The following is a 20,943-nucleotide window of genomic DNA, read 5'->3' as shown; positions in this document are numbered from 1 at the left end:
GCTATCATACTGCAATATAAAGAATGAAAACTTTATTTAACAGATTGCAAAATGGGTCCAATACAGTACGGCTCAATACATACAATTGTTAAGGGGATGCAGACCAGAGAAAGACTTTTGTCTTGTTTACATCAGGGTCCCTGTGTTGACGGTCATGATGTTGTTGTTGTTGGCTTGTTGCTGCTGGTTATCGGATGTGAACGGAGGGGCTTCGGGAGGATCGGGAAAGTTATTATTATTATTATTATTATTATAGTAATTGGCTATCATACTGCAATATATAGAGTTTTATAGTGAAAAGAGCAGCTTTATTGGTCAATATTGAAGGCTCTATATTGCAGGAAATTGCATGTACAGGTGTTCATTAAATGTAAAAAAAATCTGCCGAACCACCCCTTGCCTGTCTTGCACACGCAAAAAAAAAAGGAAAAAAAATGTAAGAATACAAATAAATCTTGCACCCCCACGTTCAACTATAACTAGGCGGCCATGCTTGTACTTCTAGGATAACCCGTGTTATAGCAAGTACTCTCTATCACCCGTTGCTCTCCAACGGGGCTCTTCAACGGGACTCCTCAAACGGGGCTCGTCCAGAGCACACGCCCGTTGCGACCGCTCACGTCCGAGTTCACTGTCAAAGAGGACTTCCTTCTGTTCCACCCTCCAGGTAATCATCTCTTACTCGCTGCTCCTCTCTCCTCCGCTCCACCTGCCACCACTGCCCCCTGCTGGCAACCGCAACTGATCCCACTATAAGACAACTCCAGGCAGGGAGAAAGATGCTTCAATGTCATGTTAATGGTCCATATCGAAGCCGGAGAAAGAAGAGCACCTCGCATCATTAGTAGTCCGGGCGAGATATCAAAAGGAACACTGTTTATCACACTTTATACACACAGGGGAAGTAACAAGTTAGTCAGCACTTCTGAATACTTAGCAGAATATTCAATATGCTACACATGGGATTCTGATGTTCCAGTGTGATTACATGCTTCCACTAAGCTGGTAGTTATTTTTTTGGAACATCGACTACCATGTAGAACTAAGTAAATACATTCTGATGATCAAAAGGGTCCGCAGGCTTAAAGTCATGTTCATATGGTGCAGGCTTCAGTGATAATTCTGCTCTATGTTCTTCTCAGACACGCACAACAAGTTCTACCCCCAGAGGTCCTCTACCTATAGAGCTGATGGAAGGTCTTTCTACCTGCCCTATGGAGCTGGGAGTCTTCAGGGGATCTTTGCATACGACACCGTCAACGTAAGTCTGAGTAATCGTTCATATTATGCTTTAGCCGAAACTAGATAAGCCTCAAAGACATGACACCAACCAACAGACATCTATGTCTGTGGTTTATTAATAATACAATGACTGTGTGGCACAGCGGAATAACAACACAATCATCAAATTAGCTGATGACACAGTAGTGGTGGGCCTGATCTCTGCAAACAACGAGAGGGCCTACCTGGAGGAGGTCAAGGTTCTAGCGGGATGGTGTCAAGAGAACAGCCTCTCCCTGAATGTCAGCAAAACAAAGGAGATGATTGTGGACTTTAGGAGGGCGGGGGTCAGGGACTACAGCCCCCTCAGTATCGACGGGGCACCGGTTGAGAGAGTGAACAGTTTTAAGTACCTCGGAGTCCACATATCCGAGGACTTGACATGGACCACACACATTGACAGTGTTGTGAAGAAGGCATGGCAACGCCTCTACTTCCTCAGGCGCCTAAGGAAGTTCCAAGTCAGTCAGAAGATCCTTAAGAACTTCTACTCATGCACAATAGAGAGCATCCTGACTGGCAATATCACATCCTGGTTTGGGAATAGCACCGCACAAGACCGTAGCAGACTACAGAGAGTGGCCCGTTCAGCCGAACGCACAATTGGAGGGGGGCTTCCCACTCTCCAGGACATTTACAACAAGCGGTGCATGGGTAAGGCTAAGAGAATTATCAAAGACTCCAGCCACCCAACTGCCTCTTTGAACTGCTGCGGTCAGGCAAGCGATACCGGAGTCTCATGGCAAGCACAGAGAGACTCAGAAGAAGCTTCTATCCCCAGGCCATCAGGATCGATGCTCAACGAATAATACCACTATGTAACAACCATCAAATGCACTCACAGCACACACATCCACACACACACACACTCACTTTAAACAAACAACTCACCTAAACACACTTTATATTTATTGGTAAAGAATTTCCACTACAACCCATACCTCATTACACCTTACTGTAAATTGTACCTAAATTGTACCTCATCCCATTTCTGCTTTGCACTGTATAGTATATTGTATGGTAACTCAGTTACTTCTACTCTGCATTGAACATTGTATATATGTATATACTGAACACTTTTGTCTACATACTTGACTTCTATTTTATACTTGCTATACTTATTTTATACTTATCTATTTTTGTCTAGCAGTCTCTGGAGCGTAACAGAAAGAAGCATTTTGTATAAAAGTATTCTGTACTTCTGTATGACAACTAATAAAGAAACTTGAACTTGAACTTGACCAAAAGACCAAAACAAAATCTGACAATAAATCTAGCATTAGTCTATCGAGCATTAGTTTAATACACTAATATTATACTGCCCACTGTTCTGTTTGAATATAATCACTCCAGTCGTGTACTTTGGTGACAGGTCGGTGGCATTGTGATCAACAACCAGGAGATTGGTCTGAGCACTAATGAGCCAGGACAGAACTTTGTGGTGGCCCAGTTTGACGGCATCATGGGCCTGTCCTACCCAGCCATCTCAGCTGGAGGAGAGACCCCAGTCATGGACAACATGATGGCTGATAACCTGCTACCGGCAAACATCTTCTCTTTCTACCTTTCCAGGTCTCTAAACACACTGTGTATCTGCTACTACAAGTGGCCTACTGCTATTCTTGAAGTAAATCATGTACTATGTACAGGCTTGGGTTGGGTTGGATACTATGTGATTACAGTCATCTGATTGAAAGGTTATCCAATTTAAATGTCAGTTACAATATTCCAGTGGGTTACATTTTGACCTTGTTAAGCAGGTCATCACTAATCTTTATTAATTCATTAATTAAAAAAAAGAAAAGAAACGAATCGTCCTGACTAGAACACACGGTCTAGAAAAAAGTATATTTTCTAAAAGTATACTTTGTATAATTTTGATCTATTAAAAGTTGTGTTAAATTGAAGCCACTTAAGTTGTACTTACTGTAGTGTGTTAAAAGCTGTACTACAGATGTTAGTTTTGTATACCAAATTAGAACACTTTTCATACGTTTAGTACAAGTTTGGCAAGTTAAGTATAACTTAAGTTTGGTAAACATTTTTCAAGTGTACTTAGATTACACTCAGTCTCACAGTATATGAATGACTATCATACTAAACATGTGCTTTGAATTAGTACATGAAAGCACACAAATACATTGCAGGTATACTAAACAAAAAGTACATAATGGGTGGAATTCTATTTTCAACACAACTTTGTTTGAGGATGGGGAAATATGAATTTGTTTGACTTGGGTTATACTGACAATGGACCTTGTAATGGCAGAATTTCTTCGGAGTTTCGTTTACCATTTCGTTTTCAGTGCGTGCAGCAAAAAAGTTTCAGACTCGTGTCCAATGGCTAATACAAATCTGTATCCACAGTTATGATGTACACTCACGGACTCCAGGATTACGTTTGAAGGTTCTTTACTTTCTTTGGGCAGTCACACAATATACAACATCATTCTTCAACAGGATATAGATCGAATTAGGATCGGTGGACTACGTTTTGGACTACGGTCAAAAAGTTATGTGTGTAGTGCCGAGAGATGGGAGTCGGAGACGGTAGCTCGAGGTAGAGCGAACAGCATTTATTTGTGAGACAAACACAACATGCTACTGCTACGTTGCTTGCAGTCGACTGACCTGTGGTGGCAGGTAGTGCCACCTCATATAATGTTCGGGCGGAACTCTTGTTCCTAACAATAGTTCCGTGGGTGAATTATGTACAATTAACAATCACTACACAAGCCCCCCCAGAATTCATCCATGGTCAAAATCTCCACGGCGGGGAGAGACAACGACCCGGCCGCGGCGTGAGCGGACAACCGGGGGCGCGGTGCAAGCGATTGCCCCCTCCACGGCGCCCGGGGGCATGAACCGGCCACGGTGAGTGCGGAAAGCCAGGGGCGGGGAGGTAGGGGCGGCGCAAGCGCCCGCGTCCTCCCCGACACCCGGGGGCACAGACGTCGACGAGGCCAACGGCGGCTCCGTCGTTGGCGGGTCTCGGGGTAGCGGCGGACGGCCTCGGCGGGGGGAGAGGGCCAGCTCTAAGGGCTGGGAAATGTCTACGTGGGCGGGTTCAATCTTGTGGTGGTTGTACCCCACCTCAAAGGCGAGCCTTCGCCAGTCCTCAGGGGCCTGTGGGCTAGGGTGTCCGGTGGATAGGTCATTCAGCAGCGTCGGACCCGAGTGACCAATCGCGACGTCCTCCAGGCGTAGACTGGAATCTGCAGTCCCGAGGGCCTGGATGTCGTGGTCGGATGCCTGTTCCGAGCCCCTGTTGACGTAGTCAAGGTCCGGCTGTACAGCTCCGATGACGACGTTGGGCTTCTCGGCGACGTGTCTCGCGGCGCACTCTGAATCGTACGTGAGCTGTTGTCGTGCCGACCTTGGCTCCGCTACCCTTGACTCAGAAAACGTGAGGGGTTTGTGGTCGGTGAAAGCTGTAAGAAGGCCGCCGTATGTCGCCTCATCGCGGACACATGCCAACGAAGCCTGTGTCTGCGCGTTTATTAGGCGGCCATGTCTAATGTCCACGAGGAGCCCGTGTGCACCCAGGAAATCTGCCCCGAGTAGTGGGAACGAAATGTCGGCCGTGATGCAGTCCCACGTGAACCGCTGGCCCCCAAAACACAGTTCCACGGTCCTTGTACCGTAGGTGCGGATAGGGGTATCGTTGGCGGTCGTCAGGCGTGGACCTCTATCATCGCCGGCGGTGTCCTCTTTTGTAGCTGGCAGGACGCTCCTCTGAGCTCCGGTGTCGCAGAGAATTTGCAACCGGAGAGTGTGTCTCTAATGAAAAGCAGCCGGTTCGACATACCTGCGCTCACCGCTGCTACTGGGCGCAGGTGTCTGCGTTTATGCGTTATGACGAAAGTGCAAGGGGAACGGCATCTTGTCGCCCTCGCGCCGAAACGCGCGTGGTAATAACACAGGCCTGCGGCAGCGCTGCTCCTGTTCTTCCTCGCCCCTCCCCCCTGCGGCGTGTAACCGCGAGTCGAGGCTATTAGCCCTGGGGCAAAGTGTCGAGTGGCCAGGTAGAAGCGGTCTGCCTCTTCTGCCAAAGCACGGGGATCAGTAGTCGCTGTATTGGCAAGTGCCGTCTGCACGTGTGGCGGCATGTGCCTGAGAAACAGTTCGATAAACAGGAAATCAGGCCGTTCTGCACCCAGCAGGTTTAACATCATCTCCATGTGCTCCGAAGGTTTGCTGTCCCCCAAGCCTCGTATAGCCAGCAAGCGTCGGGCCCGCTCTGACTGTGACAACTCGAATATTCTGAGTAGGTGCGTCTTAAACGCCTCATATTTATTCCGGGCAGGCGGAGCTGTTATGAAGCCTACCGTCCTCGCCGCTGTAGTGCTCCCGAGGCTCGAGACGACGTGGTAATATCTCGCGGCGTCGTCGTCAACCCCTCGTAGGGCGAACTGCGCCTCTGTTTGAGCGAACCACGCCGCCGCAGAATGCTCCCAAAACTCCGGCAATCGAAGAATAACGGCATCGTTTGCCATGTTTGGTTCGGTCCCTGATACTTCAGCGAGACCAATGTCGGGGTCACCAGTGTAGTGCCGAGAGATGGGAGTCGGAGACGGTAGCTCGAGGTAGAGCGAACAGCATTTATTTGTGAGACAAACACAACATGCTACTGCTACGTTGCTTGCAGTCGACTGACCTGTGGTGGCAGGTAGTGCCACCTCATATAATGTTCGGGCGGAACTCTTGTTCCTAACAATAGTTCCGTGGGTGAATTATGTACAATTAACAATCACTACATGTGCTTCCATACTGCATGGGCACTGTCTTACTACTAACTAGGCACTTCAAGTTCACTGCATATAAAGACTCTCGCACATGCGCAGTAACACATCTAACGTACATGTAATGTTAATTCTTAGAAATAATTCGCAACTAAACTATAAACTTTCAAGGTTTGGCTCTTACAGACCTCATTCTCGAACATCTTCCTAAGTATCTTCGTAAAAGGTTTGTACTAACAAAATCCTCCTCCGGATTCCTGAACGTGTGAAGCGGTCTTCGTAAGTGGCCAAAATCATCGCAGCTGGGTTCCCATGAATGAAGAACATCACTCATACTTAAACTGTAAGTGCGATCTCGTACACCTTCATAAGGAGAGGCTATCCATTGCATCTGGTTCATGTTGATCCTTATGGGGGAAATATTCAACAGGTAGCGCGAAAGCAATTTGCCATGTTGAATTAATATTCCATATACCGTCTTGTTCTGTGTGTGTGTGTGTGTGTGTGTGTGTGTGTGTGTGTGTGTGTGTGTGTGTGTGTGTGTGTGTGTGTGTGTGTGTGTGTGTGTGTGTGTGTGTGCATGCGTGCGTGCGTGCGTGCGTGCGTGTGTGTTTGTGCACTGGGCGCATCTGCATCCTCACCAAGCCGTTTCCCCACTGGCTCTTAGATGTGTGCACTAAGCAATGTAAGAAATAAATAAAATAAAACCAACAATAAATAATATCATAGAGAACAAGACGGTATATGGAATAATAATACAGTCTATTCCACTATAGCTACATCCTCGCGATTGGGTTTAGTTCTTTATTTTCGGACATGGTTCGTTGAGTCAAAAAGGAATTCCGATGATGTCTGTAGAATGAAGTGAACACAATCCGCAAGGATTTCTCCCAAATGAAGCCGTTAAAAACACGGGCGCACACCAGTCTGTCCGACTTACGACTGCCTTTTCGAGTTCGTAAATCCTGTTCATAGCTACGAACGAATTTACGGAAAGAAGCCGTTCGAGAATGCCAAAAAAGTTCGTAAATCAGGTTACAAAGAATTTTTTTGGTAACTTTCTTGTAAGTCCGTTCGAGAATGAGGTCCAATGTCAGCAGAAATGTTACATCAAGGTTGACAGAGAGTGCTGACGAGTGATTTGTGAGTGTTTCTGTTACAGTTGTGTTGTGTTGTGTTGTACAGTGAAGGAGAGCAAGGCAGTGTGCTCTCATTCGGAGGAGTAGACACCAGCATGTACACGGGCAAGATTTACTGGACCCCTGTCACCTCGGAGACCTACTGGCAGATCGGCATTCAAAGGTCTACACCTTCACACACCAAACAGTGACATGATTGTTATACAAATTGCTCATTACTGTTGGAATGTTACTTCTAGGGTAATGGTTGCACCTACTGCTTACATTTGTTTGATTCTGTTCAAGACAATTCATAATATTCAATCGTAGGTTGGTGAACGACAGGTGATTGTAATCAAATAGAAGGTGATCATCATTATCGCATGACATCTGTGGCCAGTGAGCTGTGTCACTGCACCATGAAACGTCACAAGGATGAATAAAGACTCATTTCTGCATAAGAATCTGAATGTAAAAGGAGGACTTGATAACTGATAGTGTGTGTGATGATGACGACCCTGCAGCTTCCAGGTTGGAGGCCGGGCGACTGGTGTGTGCTCTCAGGGCTGCCAGGCCATCGTGGACACTGGGACCTCCACACTGACTGCTCCTCGGCAGATCCTGGGAAGCATAATGCAAGACATCGGAGCCCAGCAGAACCAGTATGGAAGGGTAAGGCCACACACACACACACCCCGCCCCAGTAGCATTCTCCATTGACAAGTATACGACTGGGTCTTGATTTCCCCAGCCTATGCCATTATATGCCATAGAGGTAAAAGAAAATCAAACAACCTCTACACCAAACTGAGTGAAGACAGACACGACCAGTAATGGAGACTATGAACAAACCGGAGGAGTTAGAGCATCACGTTGTGACTATGTCTCCATGTGCTGTTTGTTCCCTAGTACATGGTGGACTGCAGTCAGGTGTCCAACCTGCCAACTCTCACCTTTGTCATAAGTGGTATCGCCTTCCCCCTGCCCCCCGCGGCATACATCTCACAGGTGAGTCATGTGGCGACGCGTTCCGTCAGCGCATGTTGGATGAGTCATGACTCGTTGGGTCATTAACCCTTTCACTGCCACATGACAGAAGGTTAACCCTTTACTGTCACACAACCGATGGTCGCAGTGAAAGGGTTAACCGGCTGCCATGTGGCAGTGAAAGGGTTAACCTTCTGTGTATTGTCGCAGTGAAAGGGTTAGCCGTTTGGTAGTGCGGCGGTGAAAGGGTTAATTAGTGAATGATACATGTATTGTGCCGAATATAAGAAAGAAATATGAAAAAGGCTTTGTTTTATTTCCGCGGTCTAGACTTTTAAATGTCATTATACATTCACAACAGATCACGGCAAACGAGTCACCGCCTTTCTCTCTGTATCTCCCTCTCCATCTCTCACACACACACACACACACACACACACACACACACACACACACACACACACACACACACACACACACACACACACACACACACACACACACACACACACACACACACACACACACACACACACACACACACACACACACACACACACACACACACACACACACACACACACACGAGAACACTCTGCAGTGACAGGTGCAAATCAAAAGTTGGGCAAGTTGACAAACAACAGAGGAGGAGTTACGATGCCAATTTTAAGATCATGGTGATGAATCTGTCGAGCAGCCAAGACATAATGATGTTACAGAGTGTAATGTTATGCTATGATATTGAAAACCAAAATATGTTAAAGGAAAACTCCAACATTTTGGGAAATTCGCTTATTTGGCATCTACCCTGGAGTTAGACAAGAAGATACATACCCTTTTTCTTCTCTGTGCATGCAGTAGGAGTAGGAAGACACGCACCGTTAGCCTAGCTTAGCATCAGTCACTGGAAGTAGGTTCCTCCATTAGCCTAGTTCCAAACGTCTTCCTACTCCTACTGCATGCACAGAGAAGAAAAAGGTATGTATCTTCTTGTCTAACTCCAGGGTAGATGGCAAATAAGCTAATTTCCCAAAATGTTGGAGTTTTCCTTTAACAAGTCATTCGAATAAGAACATGGGCGCACACCAGTCTGTTCTTAGCTATGAACAAATCCCCAAAAATAAACTGTTTGATCGGCCAGAGAAGTTCATAAGTGGAGTGACGAAGAAATGTGTCCGTAACTTTCTCGTAAGTCTGTTCGATCATGAGGACCAATGATTGTGGTTGCAGGCAAGTGCCCTCACCACTAGATTAAGCCACCCATCCACGCTGATATATACACAGCAATATTACGATTATGGTTACTGTTGAGGTTCGTTTTAATGTTCACATAACGGTTATGGTTAAGATATGAAGTGAGAGTTAAGGTTAGTGTTAGGGTTAAACGGTTATGGTTAATTTAAGGTAACAGTGTGGTTAAGGTTAGAGTTTGGTAGTCTTGAGGTAAAGGCACTTGCCTTAGTTGCCTCTCGTGTGGTTTACTCCCCAGCAGGGGAACTTAGGTTTTCTGAAAATGTCAAAAGTTCAAAAACAAAATGTATAATATATGTACTTATTACAGACATACATACACATTGTGCATTTTCGATACAATACTTTATTCACTTTAACACACTTTATATTTATCTATTATTAAAGAGATTTGCACTACATTCATACCTCATTTGCACCCTACCCTGTATACCTCTGCATTGTACCTCACTGTTATATTATCGTATAGCTTACGCTCTGCTCGTAGTGGAACCTTATCCCTTTCAATCTAATTCTGAATAAAATGTCTCCACATGTACACACCCATCCGCCTGGCCACACCCACATCCGCTCCTCTACATAAGTGGGGACATGGCCATACTAACAGCTCCTTCCCTATTTTCACCACCGACAAGTGTCTGTATACACCACTTGAGTTTAGTGCCGAAATAGTTGTTGGAAAGGAGCTACGTGGACATTGTATCTTATTTTTCTCTCTCTCGCCAATTTACGAGAAAAGCTAAGTCATAATGTCTGCACCTTCAGGGGGTTCGAGCGCTCACAACGTCACCCTTCACCAGCGCTTCTCCATTGCCGCGTCCGCCATGCGTCGTGGGGCTGCTCTGACTCCATGGTCGTGGCAGTCAGATACGCCCGGGCGGCACCCGGTGGTGAGTCTGCCTCTCCGAGGGGCCGTTGAGCCGCCGTCTCCCGTGAGATGGCCTAGTTCCGGCCCTGATTCCCCCGCCAGTGGACAGTCGGCCGATAGGCCGACAGCTCCTCTGGTGGCTGGGGATTTGCGACACAGACTCTTCGCCTCTGCTCGCTCCCGTCGTAAGGCGACGAGCTGCAGGGGCGAACGGCCTGGCTTTGGGGTTGTGCTGGAGCCGGACGAGAGTGCTCTTGCCCTGTCTCTGTTTCCGATGGAAACTAAGGATCACATGGAGGGGGCAAGAGCGCTCTTGTTTGATGCCCCAATGAAGTCGTATCATTCTCCCCCTCGGGGTGTGGCAGGGAGTGTTGCGTCTCCTTGGGGTTCCTTGTTCTCCGGTGTTGGGTTAGAACCTCCGACCCTGAGACAAGATGCCCAGCTATCTGCCGCGTCGGATGGTGACGCCCGACATGGCAGCCTCCCGTACGTGAGGGACGTGAGTGACGTGGAGGGAGGTACGCAAGGGGAGTAGCTTGCCTTGTTCCCCGGGCTCATGGCGGCCGCCGCATAATGGCGTGGCTTTGCCGCAGCCTCTGCCTGCACCTGTTCCTGATGACATGATAGGTCATCTCTGGCAACATCGTCCTGTGAGAGAGACGGGCGTTGTCCGCCCATTCTTCCCTTCAATGGAGGCCGCCGCTAGTGACTCTCCCCGTTTATCCCTGTCCCCTTCCCCTCCCCAACATATAATTTTGTTACTAAATAAAAGGTCCCTCCTGGTGGGGGACTGTTTTTTGTTACAAACTGTGTGTTTATTCACTGTTATATATTGGGGATACGATGTGTAAACCCTCACCTAGCTGTGGGGTTGTGTGTTTGTTTAGGAGAGTAGTGCTCCAGGAACAGGTCAAGTTCTTTTGACCTGTTGCCTGGATTGAGGGATCAATCTCTTTGGGGGTTGTCTCCCCGGTTGTCTCCCCTGTAGCCTCTTTGAGTGCTTCAGGGCGGCGTGCTGTAGGGGGGAAGGGCCTGCTCTTCGATGGGCCCTGTCCGATACGCTGGCGATGTGGGGGGTAGTGTCACTAGTGACCGCCTGGTGGGGTCTCGATGCTGCGGCGTCGTTGGCCTCACCAGGCCCCCTTTTCCGGGGGGTCCTGACCCTTCCTGGGAGTGGGTCGTCCTTCGCGCTCCGCTGCTACGGCCTTGCCACAGGGTTGGGTTCTTGATTTTGACCCTGTGATGTTAGGGATTGTAACAGTTTTTTGTCCTTCCCGTTCGTTCCCTAGTGGCATGTGGGATGCGCGCCTGTGTAGTCGCGGGTTCTTCTGTGTGAAGGTAAGTCCCACGATCTGCTCACCCTGTGCGTTTGAGTTGCTAAACCCTCTTCGCACAGTCGGATCCGATTTCCTCCCGTCCCCCTCTAGGGAAGTCCGGGGGCTCGGGTCCTCCCCGGTTCTGATGGTTGTGGGGGGCCTCAGTGGGTACATTTGTCGAGCTTCCGCTCTGCTCAGCTCCTGTGTTCCACTACGAGCAGAGCGTAAGCTATACGATAATATAACATATGGTTATCCTATAACCATAGTTATATGAGTATAGCGAGCGCTCTGCTTGGACTCACTGAGGACCCTGTGGTCTTCGCCTTCGGTGGTGAAAGACTTGGGAAGGAGCTGTTAGTATGGCCATGTCCCCACTTATGTAGAGGAGCGGATGTGGGTGTGGCCAGGCGGATGGGTGTGTACATGTGGAGACATTTTATTCATAATTAGATTGAAAGGGATAAGGTTCCACTACGAGCAGAGCGCTCGCTATACTCATATAACTATGGTTATAGGATAACCGTATGTTACTCATTTTACTCTGTATTGTATATATGTATATAGACTTTACTTACTTTTTTTACTTACTTTCTTTTTACTGTATGTAGCACACTCTCAGGGGCTTATACAGAAACAAGCATTTCATCATAAAGTATTCTGTATTTTGTTGTGACAAATAATAAATAATAAACAAACTACTATAAGATAATGTACAATATGTACCTTTCTTCCTGTGGCCGATTAGTACTTTATTTACATATTTTAAGCGAGATCGGGCTGTAATTATCTGTCTCCATGTACAGCACAACGAGAACGGACAGGAGTACTGCTCAGTGGCCATCGCCCCCACCTACCTGCCCTCTCACGACGGCCTGCCTCTGTGGATCTTTGGAGACGTGTTCCTGAAGCAGTACTACTCCGTCTACGACCGCAGCTACAACCGTGTGGGCTTCGCCAACCTTGCCTGAACATCACAGCTGGAACCTGTAGAGGCTTTCCTCTAAGGACTTCATAGTTTAATTTTGTTAATGCAAATTAAATTAATTGACATCTCAACAATGCAGGTTGTGTTTCGTGTCTCTGTTTTTAGTTTCAAATTAAAGTAGAAACACAACATCTCTAGAGTTACATGTTTCTTTAACAGAGTAGAGATGAGAGAGTAAACCGTCAAATATGAATTACTGTTGTCCACAAGGGCCTGTTATCATGCCACCCGAGGCCATGAAGGAGAGGCCATGCGTGCGTGCATGTGTGCGTGTGTGTGTGCGTGTGCATTCCTAATTACTTTCCTTGACTGACATTGGGATAGTGAATGCCATGCTTACTAGCCCGGGACATAATTACTCTGTTCTAGAAATCAGCGACCTTGGCTGCGAGAGTGTGAGAATGTTTGTCTGATTAGGGTGAAAGCTCATTAACCTCTTAACATTCTGGGGACTGCATACGCTGCACTTTGCTCTCGTCTGCCAGCTCCGGGCAGCATTTTTCAATACATTGTTGGAAAGTTGAATTTGCCGCCTTTCGATCGTCACCACACTCAACCTATTGCGTGCTTCAGGTCTCGAGTTACAAGACTAAATATCTGGCGAGCGTCATTTGACAAGGCGTTCCGACAAGTGACCACGTCCAGTGGTAAATGGTCCTGAACTGACCAGTCACTGCGAAAATGATTGACCACCGTTGTAGCCAATGAGCGTCTGCTCCGAAATCCCAGACGAGCGTCGACAGTGGGGGAAGGTGACACAAGAAGACGAAGAAGTCCATTGTTTTGACTAGAGCATTGAAATAAATGGCAGTGGACGGACATTTTGGATAATCATGCTGAATTTTTACCGGTACACACATTACAAAAACCTTTGTAAAACATTCATCTTCCGTGGGTTTTTTATAAACTTTTGACCTATACTACATAAGACTTCAGGCTATGGAAATTATGTTTTCCAGCTCCTACCTCTCAGCTGGAACCCAAAAACAAATGTGGGGTATGCTTAAGGGGTTAATGACATGTTGGATATTCACCAGTGACATATTTTCACTACAACATTTCAAGGCCTCCATATATGATATACACACACACACACACACACACACGCACGCGCATACAATGTTGTCATTACCAAACAGGGAGATGCTTGTTGGGTCCTTTTAGGACATTATTATTGTCACTTTGAAAGCGTCTATAGGAAAACATCATTCTTATTTAGCATGATAAGCTTTAATCTAGAGATAAACATGATGTTTCATGACGCAAAGGTTATTAATGGTTCAAATCCAAGCAGTTACCATTTCTTTCAAGAGTTTTCTTAAATGGCAATCATTTTCTTAGAATATGCCACCATCTTTTTGTTGTGGATTTGGCCATTCAAAACTGCACCAGTGCTCTGTCTACTCATTATATATACTGTAGACAAACGGTGTCTAAGAAAGGCATGCAGTATCGTCAAGGACACCTCTCACCCCAACCACAGACCCTCTTGGAGGTGCAATAGGAAGGAATCTCTGTTCCAAGTCAAATAGGCTCAGGAACAGCTTCTTCCCTTCAGCTGTCATCTCACTGAACTCTGTACCACGGTCTGTACCTCTCCCTCTCTCTCTCTCTCTCTCTCTCTCTCTCTCTCTCTCTCTCTCTCTCTCTCTCTCTCTCTCTCTCTCTCTCTCTCTCTCTCTCTCTCTCTCTCTCTCTCTCACTATTACTACCATTACTACTACTACTACTACTACTACTACTACTACTACTACTACTACTACTACTACTACTACTACTACTACTACTACTACTACTACTACTACTACTACTACTACTACTACTACTACTACTACTACAAATACTACTACTATTAATACTACTACTACTACTATTAATACTACTTTTTAAGTTTTGTTGACCTTTCTTGTATATTTTGGTTTGTGTTCCTTCCTGTGCTGGACCAACAAGGTATGTAAATCGACTGTTTTCCACTATTACTTTTTATGGAATGGAATGCCAATGCTGCCTTCCAGTTAACTCACTCATACACCCGTTCTGTCCTCACTGTGGTACATGACTGAGATGGAGCTGTGGTACATGACTGAGAGGGGGCTGTGGTACATGACTGAGATGGGGTTGTGGTACATGACTGAGAGGGGGCTGGTACATGACTGAGAGGGGGCTGTGGTACATGACTGAGAGGGGGCTGGTACATGACTGAGAGGGGGCTGGTATACAGGATTGAGAGGGGGGCTGGTATACATGACTGAGAGGGGGCTGGTATACATGACTGCGAGGAGGCTGGTACATGACTGAGAGGGGGATGGCTGGTACATGACTGAGAGGGGGCTGGTACATGACTGAGAGGGGGCTGGCTGGTACATGACTGAGAGGGGGCTGGTACATGACTGAGAGGGGGCTGGTACCATGTATTGTGCATCATTGTAGGTCAAACCATTAAAAAGTTTATTTCCACAGCAGCCATTTTGGATTTTGGTCTCTCACAAATTTCCCCTGCCTTTTTAAAAAATACACCCCGGCTAAATTTGTTTATTAACCCTCCTAGATGACAAATCCATTGAGAAACGAAGTTCCACAGATGACCCAACTACTAGGTCCATATCGTATCATCATAATATTATTTAAAAAATCATTAAGATAAGGGTTCCCTTGATAAAGATGCATGAAAAGGCTGTATAATATACAACACCTGTAGCTCAACTGCAAAAACAGCTTTTTTGATTTGATTAGATTTGTATTTGGAAATTAAAAACACATCATAAAAACAAATTATCTTGACCAATTTGTATTCCTGAGGATATCACCTAAAAGCATTCATTAAAACACTTATTTCCAAGGTGGTCCTCGATGGAAGACATAAAAACACAGCAGATATAGCCTACTCAACTGCACATTTTTGCTCAACTGCAAAAAAAATTGCCTACTTATGTATTAGACAGGCACGTGCACACATAGAGCCCAACGGGTGCACAAGCACCTGCCCTTTTGTGCCTCATAAAAAAGTGCCCTTTTTATGCCAATTATTTTTACCATATTTTCTTTTTTACCTCCATATAGAGAGAGTGATCTGCAATCTGCTTGGGTTGGGGGTGCAATTCCTAACAGGCTCAACCATATGGATAAAAGTTCCCATATTATGTGCATTACACAAACTAAAAACAGATATTACATTACACAAACTAAAAACAGATATTACATTACATTACACAAACTAAAAACAGATATTACATTACATTACACAAACTAAAAACAGATATTACATTACATTACACAAACTAAAAACAGATATTGTCTGAATTACTAGAAGAAAGAAATGCACCACCTTTGGCTGATAGTAATTTATAAATTTCTTAGGATTTCTTTTGGTCTAATAAATGTTTAAGGTATGGATCCCCTGCTGCCTCCTCCTCCTCTTCCTCCTCCTCCTCCTCTTCCTCATCTACATCCTCCTCCTCCTCATCCTACTCTTCCTCCTCTTCCTGCTCCTCTTCCTCCTCCTCTTCCTCCTCTTCCTCCTCCACCTCCTCCTCCTCCTCTTCCTCATCTTCCTCCTCCTCCTCCTAATCCTCCTAAATCAAATCAAATCAAATTTATTTATAAGGCCCAACAACATACGTTAATGTCCCCATGGGCCGTACAGGTCTTCTTTAAACAAGTCAAGAAGAAAACATAACAATAAATCACGAACAGAACAAGGACACCATAAGGTCCAACAAATTTAAAATAAATGCAAATAAATGAAAGAATGCAAGCACTCCCAGACATACCCCACGCGAAGGTAAGGAAAAACTCACTAAAACCTAACAATAGGTAAAAAATAAAAAATGCTCCACAGGCAGTGTGGAGGAGAGAAACCTTAGAAGGGCCATTCAAGGGGGGATCTCCCTTCTTAGATGTCGGTGATAGTAGTGTTGCAGATGGACAGTTGATAAGCATGCACTCAAGTGTGTAGTGAAACACAGATGAGTGCATGCAATAGCAACTGAACATTTTGAAAGATTAAAGATAGAGCTGATAGCGATAGCAACTGAACATTTTGAAAGATTGAAGATAGAGCTGATAGCGAATCTATTTGAGGCACAGGGGCGGCGCAGAGAGGGTCGCGTCCTCCCCGTCTTAATCACAGGACATTCAACACTCCGGTCATTGCTCAGGGACAGCCGGAGACAGGGAGATAGGGGGCGGCGCAGAGAGGGTCGCGAGCTCCCCGACATCATCGCAGGATGTCCGGCACTCCGGTCACCACTACGAGACCTCTGGAGACAGGGGGGCACGCAGAGGGGGTCGCAACCTCCCGGCCTTCATCACGGGACGTCCGACACTCCGGTCAGCACTCCAGGACGGCAACTCACAGGGGGACAGGGAGACGGGACAGGCTTTTGGTCTAATAAATGTTTAAGGTATGGATCCCCTGCTGCCTCCTCCTCCTCTTCCTCCTCCTCCTCCTCTTCCTCATCTACATCCTCCTCCTCCTCATCCTACTCTTCCTCCTCTTCCTGCTCCTCTTCCTCCTCCTCTTCCTCCTCTTCCTCCTCCACCTCCTCCTCCTCCTCTTCCTCATCTTCCTCCTCCTCCTCCTAATCCTCCTAAATCAAATCAAATCAAATTTATTTATAAGGCCCAACAACATACGTTAATGTCCCCATGGGCCGTACAGGTCTTCTTTAAACAAGTCAAGAAGAAAACATAACAATAAATCACGAACAGAACAAGGACACCATAAGGTCCAACAAATTTAAAATAAATGCAAATAAATGAAAGAATGCAAGCACTCCCAGACATACCCCACGCGAAGGTAAGGAAAAACTCACTAAAACCTAACAATAGGTAAAAAATAAAAAATGCTCCACAGGCAGTGTGGAGGAGAGAAACCTTAGAAGGGCCATTCAAGGGGGGATCTCCCTTCTTAGATGTTGGTGATAGTAGTGTTGCAGATGGACAGTTGATAAGCATGCACTCAAGTGTGTAGTGAAACACAGATGAGTGCATGCAATAGCAACTGAACATTTTGAAAGATTAAAGATAGAGCTGATAGCGATAGCAACTGAACATTTTGAAAGATTGAAGATAGAGCTGATAGCGAATCTATTTGAGGCACAGGGGCGGCGCAGAGAGGGTCGCGTCCTCCCCGTCTTAATCACGGGACATTCAACACTCCGGTCATTGCTCAGGGACAGCCGGAGACAGGGAGATAGGGGGCGGCGCAGAGAGGGTCGCGAGCTCCCCGACATCATCGCAGGATGTCCGGCACTCCGGTCACCACTACGAGACCTCTGGAGACAGGGGGGCACGCAGAGGGGGTCGCAACCTCCCGGCCTTCATCACGGGACGTCCGACACTCCGGTCAGCACTCCAGGACGGCAACTCACAGGGGGACAGGGAGACGGGACAGGCGTTAGACAGCTCATGTGATTGTAGTGGGCGGACATAGCAATAGATACAAGTGGTAAGCATATATGTGAGTGGAGTAAATATATGAAGTAAGCATATTATGTGAATAAAATAGAAGTACTTAACCCAGCAATGAAACTGCGTTGACTGTTAATCTGTTAACAGTCTGTTAATACTGTTAATCAGTTGACAGGACCACGGACAGACGACGGTAGATAACTGATCCAAGGCCTCGTGGTGCATGTAGAGCAGTCACTGCAATCTTGGCCAAGACCCCGAGGCATCCATCATCTTAGTCAGCACTAGGAGACGGGCACTCAGAGAGATGGGGGAGGGAAGGGGGGGGGGGGAGGGGGAGGGAGGGAGGGGGGAGGGGGGGGGAGGAGTTAGAGAGTTCCCATGTTTGTGGTGCTGCAAAAGAGCAGACATGTAGTACCCTGTAGTGCCATGTAGTACCATGTAGTACCCTGTAGTGCCATGTAGTACCCTGTAGTACCCTCCTCCTCCTAATCCTCCTCCTCCTCCTACTCTTCCACATCATCGCCCTCCTCCTCTTCTCCTCCTCCTCCTGCTCCTGTTCCTACTCTTCCTCATCTTCCTCCTCCTCCTCCTGCTCCTCCTGCTCCTGCTCCTACTCTTCCTCATCTTCCTCCTCCTCCTCCTGCTCCTCCTCCTCATTCTCCTCCTCCTCCTCCTCTTCCTCCTCCTCCTCCTCCTCTTACTCCTCCTCCTCCTCCTCCTGCTCCTCCTCTTCCTCCTCCTCCTGCTCCTCTTCCTCCTCTCCTCCTCCTCCTCCTCCTCCTCCTGCTCCTCTTCCTCCTTTCCCCCTCCTCCTCCTCCTCCTCCTCCTCCTCCTACTCCTGCTCCTCCTCGTCCTCCTCTTCATCCTCTCCTCCTCCACGGGAGCAGCGTACTGGCTCATGTAAGATGGCAGGCCATGCATTATGCAGCAGCTTAGGCCACCGCGCGGGATATTTATGTCCTCTGCTACAGTCCACCTGTCGCTGCTCTGGTCATAGCGCTCCGCGTTGGAGATGGGGGTAAAGCCATTGTAGCCTCCGACCACGAAAAGCAGGTCGTCCAGCACCGCGATGCCAAAGCAGCTGCGGGGGGTGAGCATGTTGGGCAGGGCGCTCCAGCAGTCAGTCAAGGGGCTGTAGGCCTCCGCGCTATGCAGGTGGTTTCTACGGTCCCACCCTCCCACCTGAGGACAGGACACATGAGAGGAATGTTTTAGTATGTGGTTAAGGCAGGCAGACACTGTATTAATCCATTTAGGGAAATGAGGGCATCACAGAAGCATTGAAAGTCAAATGATACATATCTATAAAAATATTGAGTATAAAGCATTTGTCTCTGTGTGCACCTACCGCATAGACTTGTCCTCCGTATGCAGCGACTCCCACTCCGCCACGCCTGCTGCTCATGGGGGCGATCAGAGTCCACTGGTTGGTGTCTGGGCTGTGAACAGACACTCCGTCCTCCTGTTGAAGCCACCACAGATGTAAACCTGTAATAAGAAAGAATATTCTAATTTAGTTTATATATTCCATTTGATTTCATTCTACTTTAATTGTCTGTTAATGTTGATGCACCAAAGGACCCAGACACATCTTTTGTATGTGCAAGCTTACTTGGCAATAAAGACATTTCTGATTTCTGATCTAACGTTCCTTGTGTTCATCTAGCACCCTGTGTCCCTCAGTTCCACCCACCTTGCCCTGGAGGGCTGCTGCCCCTGCGTCCACTGGTTGGTTTCAGGCTCGTAGCGCTCATCGCTGTTCAGTACCACCACGCGTTCGTCCTTCCCTCCCATGGCGTAGATACAGCCATCCAACGCGACCACGCTGAGCTCACTGTGGCGTGAGTGCATGGGAGCCGCCTGCAGCCAGCTGCGAGTGACAGGGTTGAAGTTGAACCTGCACACACTGTTGAGAGCCTCTACGTAGTCCAAGCCGCCGATGCAGTAGACCAGACCGTGGAGATAAGCGGTGCCGTGGGCGGCCCGGGGACTCTCCCCCTCAACGTTCACGTCCATCCATCCACCGGCTCGGATATCGTAAGCCTCCATGGTCAGGATGCCGCCACTCCAGCCTCCGATGGCCAATAGGACCTCCTGGGGCCGGCGTGGACGCATCAGGGGGTTTGGGAGCCTGTCGGAGCCAGGGGGGTTCAGGACGCTGAGGATGAGGGGCCTGCAGTCGTGGCTGTCCCTCACCACAGGGTTGTTCTGGATGTTGTTCAGCAAGTAGTCAGGCCTCATCAAGCCCATGCGAACCTGGGAAGAGACAAGCAGACAGCGGGTACAACTTAGACATCGGTTGTAGACGGTTTCACTGGAATTCTGTTGCTAGGGAACAGTTTGGACCCAAGTGTTTGAGAACCACTGTACTAGGGAACCTAGTGTTGTTTTAATGTAATGCACAGTAATACAATTAGTTACCTTGGGCAGCAGCAAAGGGATGTGTGTTTTACGCTCCTCACGGGAGTGGTCGATCCAACGGAGGACGGCCTCGAACACCGTCTCCTCGCTCTTCACGTTCAGGTCATCCCTCTCGATGATGTCCACCAGTTGCTGCAGGGACAGCTCCACAAACTCCTGTGAGACGCGCAGCATCTCCTCAAAGTGGCACACGATGCAGAGATGGGCCTTGCGCCTCAGGTCAGGGCAGTTGTAGATGTCCGCCAACCTCCAGATGCCGACAAAGTTTTCCAGAGACAGCTGGCCTTCTAGGAAGTCAGAGCACGCTCCTACTATGCCAGTGACGCGAAGCTGGTCTGCAGCCACCAGAAGCTCTTCCACATTCTCTGCTGTCAACAGCACAAAGCGTGTGTAGGCGTACTGTGGAATAATATATTGATCCCCCAACTCTCATGTAAAGACATTCCCCTCCCCTGTATCTATCCTGTGTCCCCCCCCCCCCATTTGACCTATCAAATGGGACCACCTCCCCCCTTTTAACTATATAATGCTCCTCCCAACAACATTCCAGGGCCC

General features: G+C 47.5%; 1 protein-coding gene across 1 annotated transcript in view; it reads left to right on the top strand.

Annotated features, from left to right (window-relative positions):
• The window catches only part of LOC311235615 (gastricsin-like), a gene marked incomplete at both ends in the record, with an annotated part of 34,672 nt that extends 22,138 nt beyond the window's left edge, over positions 1–12,534 (top strand). The window contains 6 exons of the mRNA XM_084323079.1: positions 1,143–1,261; positions 2,654–2,853; positions 7,209–7,325; positions 7,666–7,813; positions 8,051–8,149; positions 12,370–12,534. Coding sequence (XP_084179205.1) covers positions 1,143–1,261; positions 2,654–2,853; positions 7,209–7,325; positions 7,666–7,813; positions 8,051–8,149; positions 12,370–12,534 — 848 coding nt within the window. The remainder of the gene's footprint in view (positions 1–1,142; positions 1,262–2,653; positions 2,854–7,208; positions 7,326–7,665; positions 7,814–8,050; positions 8,150–12,369) is intronic.
• Between the last annotated feature and the right edge of the window lie 8,409 nt (positions 12,535–20,943).

Source organism: Notolepis coatsorum (assembly GCF_963971535.1).
Source record: "Notolepis coatsorum genome assembly, chromosome: 10".
NCBI classification, from domain to species: domain Eukaryota; kingdom Metazoa; phylum Chordata; class Actinopteri; order Aulopiformes; family Paralepididae; genus Notolepis; species Notolepis coatsorum.
Note: the sequence above shows the minus strand (reverse complement) of the source record. Positions and strands in the feature narration are given on the sequence as shown.